Source organism: Oryzias melastigma, linkage group LG17 (assembly GCF_002922805.2).
Source record: "Oryzias melastigma strain HK-1 linkage group LG17, ASM292280v2, whole genome shotgun sequence".
In the NCBI taxonomy this organism is placed as follows: Eukaryota; Metazoa; Chordata; class Actinopteri; order Beloniformes; family Adrianichthyidae; genus Oryzias; species Oryzias melastigma.
In genome coordinates this window covers 914682-922939 of record NC_050528.1, presented here as the reverse complement: position 1 = coordinate 922939, position 8258 = coordinate 914682, and the positions used below count along the sequence as shown (strand labels likewise).

The 8258-nt window shown below is 43.1% G+C and overlaps 2 protein-coding genes and 1 long non-coding RNA gene across 5 annotated transcripts in view; 1 reads left to right on the top strand and 2 right to left on the bottom strand.

Moving 5' to 3' along the window:
- The window catches only part of mfsd14a2 (major facilitator superfamily domain containing 14A2), a gene marked incomplete in the record, with an annotated part of 12621 nt that extends 11742 nt beyond the window's left edge, over positions 1-879 (bottom strand). Inside the window, 1 exon segment of the mRNA XM_024273677.2 lies at positions 626-879. Within this exon segment, the coding sequence (XP_024129445.1) occupies positions 626-709 (84 nt within the window).
- Positions 880-1188: 309 nt separating this feature from the next.
- myo9b (myosin IXb) overlaps positions 1189-8258 on the bottom strand; it is a 33525-nt gene continuing 26455 nt past the window's right edge. For 2 of the 3 annotated variants that reach the window (XM_024273730.2, XM_024273732.2), the window contains 9 exons: positions 7393-7466; positions 7130-7322; positions 5289-5417; positions 4919-5024; positions 4722-4853; positions 4522-4645; positions 3755-3843; positions 3546-3667; positions 1189-1923 (listed from right to left, as the gene is read on the bottom strand). In XM_024273730.2, the coding sequence (XP_024129498.1) occupies positions 1706-1923; positions 3546-3667; positions 3755-3843; positions 4522-4645; positions 4722-4853; positions 4919-5024; positions 5289-5417; positions 7130-7322; positions 7393-7466 (1187 nt within the window). In that variant the 3' untranslated portion in view covers positions 1189-1705. Of the gene's footprint in view, positions 1924-3533; positions 3668-3754; positions 3844-4521; positions 4646-4721; positions 4854-4918; positions 5025-5288; positions 5418-7129; positions 7323-7392; positions 7467-8258 lie in introns of all 3 variants that reach the window. The other variant, XM_024273733.2, reaches the window with a different exon arrangement.
- On the top strand, positions 4728-5655 carry LOC118599993. The gene is made up of 2 exons (XR_004949554.1): positions 4728-4869; positions 5228-5655. It is a non-coding gene; the product is annotated as an uncharacterized LOC118599993 (long non-coding RNA).

Here is an 8258-nt window from a genome sequence, read left to right as displayed (position 1 = left end):
GGGGGGGGACTGGAAACAAACATCTCTCAGATTTATGTTTACACGCTTCAAACCGCACAAACAACAACATTAACAAACATTAACACAATCCGTACTATCGGACTTTTATTGTTAATGTGATTTATTAAGATCTAAAGAGCAATAATGGTATTTTAACTACAGAAAAAGACGTTAACGAATGTTATTTTATTTTTTAAAAAAGGACCCAAATTAGCCCAAATACGAGCTAATTATTAGCTTATTTTGCGCTAGCTGGCTCGTGCCGGAGTGACGCGGTCACACAGGTGGATTATAATCCCTCAGATTGAAGCTCATCTTCACTCCGGTGCGTGAATGTCGGAGGTGACAGGAAACGGAGCCACATGGCCTCGTTTAGGGGAACTGGCGTGTCCGGCGGCCAGCTAGCGCCGCCTGAGCTGACGTGTTCCCCGCTAGCTAACGCAGGCCGCTAGCCGTCGACGCTAACCCCCCCGCGCCCGCTCCCGGCCGGCGTTAACGGTGCCAGCAGTACCGGACAGACACGACCGAACCCCGCGTTCACCGTTCGGCTGGCGGGCACACGGCGGCCGGACGCTGGACGCCGCTCCGCTCCGAGCTAACAGCGATAAATAAATATTTAACTCACACTTCCTCCATCTTTTATGATGATTTTCTTAGCCAGAAGAATGCTGCGGTTCAGCCGCTTCTTCTTCTTTTTCTCCCCCGTCATTGTTAGCTGATGTCCATTCTTGATGTCAAACGATCATCGTAGCGCCGGAAAAAGGGGAATTAATCTGCACTTTTCCGCTTCATTTCAGCGCAGCTACAAACAGCTAAAGCTAGCTAAATGATCATCATCCCCACCTCGCTTCTTCCGGGGCTGAGCCTTAGTCCCGCCCTCCGGAGGGATACGGCTCAGCCATTGGCTGCGCCAGAGAAAAGAAACAAAACACCGAAGATATGATTGGTTCAAAACATTGGTGGTTTGATTTCCTTGTTTCATTGGTAGACATCACGTAGTACGTCACAAAACAGGAAATCCCCTTATATGGAAAGTGGCGGCATTTACAAGAAAACGAAAGAAATCTACATTTGTTTTGAAAACGACCTTAACTGTAAAATATGTCACTTTAGGCTCCTTAAGTTCTTAAAAAAAAGTTTTCATTATATATTTTTCATTGATTAAGAAGACAAATATCCAGACTCCCAACATGCTAAAATGTCATGTTTAATATTTATACAGAGGATTCACTGACAGTGAAGACAGTTTGTAATGAACTGAGCTTTCAGGCAACGTAAAGTTGAATTTAAAGGCATGCAAAAAAAAAAAAGAAAAAAGTCAGTTAATACAATAGTCCGACGTATTTAATGGTTAACTCAGTCATAGAATTACCAAACTGGTTTTTACACAGTTAGAAAGCTTGTTTTATGTTTCTCAGTAAAAGTTAATTTGTCGTCTGAGTTAACCTCACAAAATACTCAGGATTTCTCATTTTTCACATAAAAAAGTCCAAAACTAGACAACTGTTTTCCTGAAATGTGTTTAAAGTTTTTTCTCTAAAACGTTCAAATTTCTCAGATTGAACAGAATCAGAAGCAACAATTAAGATGTTCCATTAAAAAATGTACAATTCACAAAAACCACAGCAGCAAAGAGTCTGAGACGAATCCAAAGTTTCTAAAAATATTTCTGAAAACCTTTCCATTTAAAACTAGCGTCTTAGTGTCAGCTCTGGTCTTCATCTTCATCGATGTACGGGATGTCCAGGTGGTCGAAGCTGCGGCTCCTTCTGCTGTCAGGGGGGCTGGAGGACGAGGAGCCTCCGGAGGAGCCGAGCGCTCCCTGCTCACTATCGGCCTGGACCACTAAATGTCTGACTTTCTGTGCCAGGTCAGCAGGGTGGTGAGGGGGCTCCGGTTTCTGGGTTTTCAAATGCACCTTTCCTGCAAACACAACATCAGCAGAAGCATCAGGAAAGTCGCACAAAGTCTACCGTTTTCTGTGGAAGTCTGCAGAGGATGCTATAAATGTATAACGTGTGAATCAGAGAACTACGGATGAAGAAGGACCTCATTTTATTCTGTAAAAACTAAATCATTAGGAACAGTAAGTGACTTATCATGCTAAATTCTAAAACAAAGTTCTGCACAGATCTGGATGCATTCGTCCTTTTGTCGTTGTGCAGGAACATCAAACAGTCTCTTTAATAACTGCAAACATGTGAAGAAATGCAGATCATTTTGGCTTCTGCTCCAAACCAAGAGCAGCAATACTGCTGGATTTTATGATGACATAAACAGAAAACATATTGCAGATATCTTAGAAGAGGCTTGTTGGAACTTTGCTGTTTCTACAGCTTTGTTAAGGAAGGATACAGCTAGAGAGAACACAGAAAAACAGAGGAAAACTTTATAGTGATGAAAAGAAAAGCAAAGATTCAGTTCAATTTATTGGACATTTTTATGTCTTGTTTTGTCGGGAATCAATAAAAAAGTTTAATTAATCTCAAACTGAATCGTGATTAATTTCAATAATTTTTTTTTATCTACGTCATCTGCCAGCCACTTATCTGCAAATAATCACAATATGAAATCACACGCAAAATTGTACATTTAGAACGTTTATTTTTAACCCTTTCCCAGCCAGTAAGGTCAAGTGGGCCCACATGGTTTCAAAGTGTAGCTCTACAGATCAATAGCATGCTACAGTGGATCTGGCTAACTCGATCCAGCGGAGCTCGCTAGCATTCCACAGCAGAGCTTGCTAGCATGCTACAGTGGAGTTCACTAGCACGCTACGCTATCCACCGGGCAGCCTGTAGCCTAGGAAGCAACTCGAAATAAGAATTTCTCTCCTAAGATCGCTGCTGTCCATTTGACAATTTTCCTGGAATTCTGTTTTTTTTTCCTTTTCTTTTTCTAATAAATTCCTTATTGTGTTACTGAAAACTAATTTGTGAGAAATTTGATCCAGCTGGATTTCAGCTCCGCTGGAGTCTGCTCTCAGGTGGGGGCGTCTCCGTCGATTCTGAACTGGAAACCTCCCACGACGTCGGTGGGCGGGACTTTCGTGCTGAAGTTTCAGCTGTTTTCAGACAATGTCAATTCTCGTTATTGTAGAAAAATTCATGTCGGTTCCCGTCCCAAAATAAAATAATGATCGGTTTCCTTGTTGTTGGATTTCTAATAGCAGACAGCTCAGTTAGGCTCCGCCCACCACAGCGGATCTTAGGCTCTGCGTTACAGCAGCCGGATCGACGTTCATCTCGTGGTATTTTATTAAAATAGATCGTTTTGTCCAAAAACTACAAATAAATAGTGGATTATATCTTTGATTTAAGAATATTAAAGTTTTTTTTAGCTTTATTACGGCGATCTCACAGCTGCACAGCAGGACGCCTGAGGGCGTTAATAATGATAGGTTGACGTTCACAGCCCTTTTTATCCAGGTGAGCGATGTGATCAATCTCCCATCAGCCTCAGTTCGGTTGATTGTTGCCTTTCACCACAGACAGGTTTACACGTGAATGTAGAGGAAGGTTAAAGGACCCTACCTTCTTACTGACCTTCCGAATCTGTGACCCCCAGCTGATCCAGGCTGTCGGAGCTCAGCGAGGACAGAGAGTCCAGGTTCTCACTGTCCGATTGGTCGTGATCCATTTCAGGCAACCTGCAGGCCAACTCGGTCCTGAAAGGGACGAAACAGAAACGCCGGATTGGAACCCGTAACTTTAACGTCTCCGCGAGCACATCGGACGCCTGAAGCTGAGCTCACTTCTGCTCCTTGATGGATTTGAGTCTTTCGATGAGGACCGTCTCGGACTCGGGGTGAGGAACAGCCAGCCTGGAGGGCTGGTCGAGGACCTGCAGACAGCAGACCCGATCAGAACATGACGCTAAGGTTGATGGGTGAGTTTGACTAAAAGCTGGTTTTAGAAACCATGTTTGGTGGTGATTTTATAAAACTCATCCGTTTATTCCTTGAGGATTGGAGAAGCTCAGGAGGAAAAATGTTCAAATTCTTATGCATAAAAACACTGATTCCTTTTTGATGTTAACCCTGTAACTCCTGAGGCGTCAATGGTGACACTTAAACTCAAAATTCTTAACATACTGGAGATTTTTAACTGTTAACACGATAATTCCACTAGATTCTGAAGGAGCAGTGAGAGCTCGCTAGCTCTCTGCAGCGTTAGTTCGACACAGCGGAGCTCGCTACACCGCTAACTCGATACAGCGGAGCTCGCTACACCGCTAACTCGACACAGCGGAGCTCGCTACACTGCTAACTCGATACAGCGGAGCTCGCTACACCGCTAACTCGATACAGTGATGCTTACTAGCTTGCAACAGCCTTGCTTGCTAGTTTGATACAGTGAAGCTCGCGACGTGAGCCGCTCTAAAAACTAACCTATGAGCCGCTTTTCTCCTTCAGAATCTGCTGGAATCATCGTGTTAACAGGTAAAACATGACAGTAAATCAAAGAACACTGGAGTTAAAGGGTTAAACTGACGGGTAAACCAGCTGATTTCCCGCCTCACCGTGTTCTGTCTCTTGAGCTTCAGCTGGCTGACGGTCAGCGCCTCGGCATCTTCCAGCTGCTGGATGTTCTTCATCTTCTCGTTGTAGCGCCGCAGCTGCTCGGTGATCAGGATCTCCACACACCTGAGGAAGTGGAAGGAGGCGTTAACGAGGGAGCACCGACGTCTCCGCCCTTCTGACGAGCACAAACACGACTCACAGCGTGGTTTTGGGGACGTCCTTTATACCAAGGAGGGGGTCGTCCGAGTTCGGCAGCCGCAGGATGCACGGAGCAAACACGATGGCCAGAGAACTGGGCGTCATCTTGTTGTGCTGCTCCTCCTTTGCAACCCTGAAGCCCAGAGCAGGTTAGAGTCTCTTCAGGAACCGGAGGGAGACGGTAAAACCTGGACTTACTTGACCAGGTGGAAGATGAGTCGCTCCAGAGTGCTGTAGTTTGCGGGAGGAAGCTCATCCACCTTCTGGTACACGGCTTTGATTTTCTCAGAAGTCTCTGGAAGTTCTGCAGTTCAACAGAAACATTTCCACCTTAAGAACATCATTTTGGGAATGTAAACACACATGTGTGGCTGTTCTGAAGCTCTGCCGACATGTTTACTACAGTCAAACTTCTAGAAGGAATTAATGAATTATTGTTGCCATAGCAACAGTTACAATGACATTCCATAGACAGAACTGTACATTTGTTTTGTTTATTTCCATCAGACATCAACAACCATCGTCTCACTGAATGTGAGCGAACAGGAAGAACATCTCTGCTCCTCACCCACGGCGTGCAGGAAGTCGGTGTAGAGCGAGTAGGTCATGAGCGGGTCGGGCAGCTCCCGGAGCCAGCGCTTGACCAGGCCTGTGATGATGTGGATGGGGTAGTTCTCCAGCTGAGCCTCTTCAGGATCTGACGCAGCAAAATGAAGAGAAAATCAGCTGGAAGCTGAAACGAGGAACGCCACCATTCTGGGGTTTCAGAGCCGAATCGGAGGGAAAGTGAATCGCCGCGTCGCTGCTGCGTATCAGCATGTTGACAGTCAAAGTGTCAAAAACAGGCTGAGCTACATTTAAGTATTGTTTGATTACATCTAGAGCTGTCAAATGATCCAAAAACCAAATTAAATCCAGATATTTCAATGCGTTAATCTTTTGCTTCCGTGAAGTTTGTTCATGTTTGATAATCCACACCTGGAAGGGCATTATCCCGCTCACGACATGGTCATTTACATGAAGAATAAATATTAAATGAATTATCAGAAATTTAAATACTTTTTTACAAAAACAGACTGTTTAAAACGCGGCGTGTCGCGTTGTCATGGTAACAGCGACTGTTTTCAGCTCTCGCCGAGGAAAGAGATCGTCACGAGAAAACAAAGCATTTCAGAGTTCTCTTCCTGCACGTGTTTGTCCAGAGGATGAGGTTAAAGTTTGTGTCAGAGAAAGTCTACGTAGTTCAGTTCGTGTTTCATTTCCTCCTCATCTTCTCTTTTTCTCTTCTGCTTCATCTCAGGTCTCTAAATGATCTAATTCACCAAAACGGTTAAAGGAAAATATAAAATCCTTGATCTCTCTTCTGTCTTTCTGTTGTGATGAACTGGAATAAAGTTTATCAATATATGAATCATGATCCTAATGAGAAGGTCGTAGTTGATGTTTTTTGGATTCCTCAGAAAAGAGTTCTTCTTGTTTTCTGGTGTTTGTAATCACAACATTCTGGACCGGATGTTTTCATTTCAAGATTGAAAACAAAACGGGTTGAAGTTTGTTATAATGATAAACTTCACAAAGTGTACTTTGATTAGGGCGGTGAACGTTAACGAGTTAATGCACACAATTAGTCCAAAAGAATGAACACGCTAATATGAATTAACACTAATCAATCCCCCTGATAACAACGGTCCTTCGCCTCGCGATGCTCGCTTCAACGGTGGACATGAAAACACTTCGTCGGGTATTATCCCACTTATACATGGTCACTAACTAAATAAATACTCAATTGATATTAATCACAACACAAAATTGTGATTAACGACAATGTTTTGAATCCATTGAAAGCACTAATTCAAAATAAACGTCTAAATGTCCAGTTTTCTGTGTGATTTCATTGGATTATTCAATGATAATAAGCGGTTGGTGAATAGAGTAACTAAAAAAATTAATTATTGCGGTTCATTTTTTTTTACCAGGTTTGCGATTAGTTAGTTAAATTATTTGAATCTGTTCTCAGCTCTAGTTTTTAATTAGAACACTCTGGCCCTGATGTGTTTTTATTGTTTGAGATTGAAATTAAAATCTCTCATGGTGTTAAAGTTAAGGCAGGAAGACTGTTAGAATAATAAACTTCAAAGACTATTTTTTTGTTGTATTTTCATCTTTTACTGTGACTCAATGTCAAAAATGTAAATGAAGGTTCTATAGCTGGAATCGATACAAAAAAATAACTAATTGTAAACCTGGAGGGAAAATTAATCGGGATTAACTTTTTTTTTTAGTTACAGTATTTGACGACCAATTATTGTCTGCAAATAATCACAATATAAAAACTTAGACATTTAGAATGTTTATTTTTAATTAAGGCTGCCAATCAATTCAAAAACGTTTCAAATTAATCTCTCTTACTGATCTCCAGGATCTGGTGCAGCTCCCTGGCCTGGCAGGCCGAGCCGGACTTGCGGTAGATGCCTTCGGTGTAGAGGCCGTTCAGCTCCACGTGCATCAGCAGCATCTCCACCACTTTGGGTACGGGGTTGCTTTGGCTGGTCAGGACACACACGTGCACGCCGAAGTGCATGGAGCCGGGCACGTTGTCATCCTGCACAGAGGAGGTCAGGAGCTACGTCCGCAAACAAGAGGCAAGGAGGAGGAGCTGGAAGGGGTCTTACCTGCCTGGCACACCTGGTGGAGCAATCTGTGATGATCTTGGTCAGACACTTCTTGTGACAAATTAACTTACAAGCTGCACAGAAGGAAAAGAAACTTGAAGTTAGACTTTTAGAGGTCTTAGAGTCCCACTCTGGTCCTCCTCTGATCTATTGAAAGTGTTCTTTTAGTTATGACGATTTCATTTGGACATTTTCTAGGACGTAGTTTCTGCAGAGCGGCAGGACTTCATCACAAATTCACTTCTGAGTTAGGCGGGACAGTTGGTATGGAAGTAAGCCTGCACTAATATCCCATCATTCCTTGTTTACACGCTCTCCCACAACCAGCCCCTCACACTGGTTCTGATCCAGATTCCAGCTCAGACCAGGAGAACAAAGACGTTCATGGATCTATTTGTCTCAGACTGGGGCGGAGCAGAGAGCTTTTGGCCCCGCCCAGTGGATTTTCTACATCATTAAAACAATCTTTTTCAAATATCATTTTTCATCTGCTCCAGATTCACAACAACTTGAATATAGAAAACTCAGAAACAGTTTAGAACTTCATTTTCTTTATAAATGTCCATCAGAATATTTTCATCAGTGAGTCTTTAAAGGGTCACCAAACAGGGCAGTTGGAGGCTGACTCCATTCTCAGCCCAGATTTGAAAAATACCAAAAAGGGGGCGGGGCTAGTGGAGCCAGACTGAGGTGTGGCCTGGATCTATGATTGACAGTTGGGTTAGCTTTATGTAGCTGTAACACTAGAGGGCGCAGTTCTTGCACTCTTTACAGTTTAGTTTAGAGATAATAAAAATGTAAATATTCCACGACATCAATCATTTTCTAAGCTTTAATTTGAGTCTCCATCTCCATCCATCTTCCTC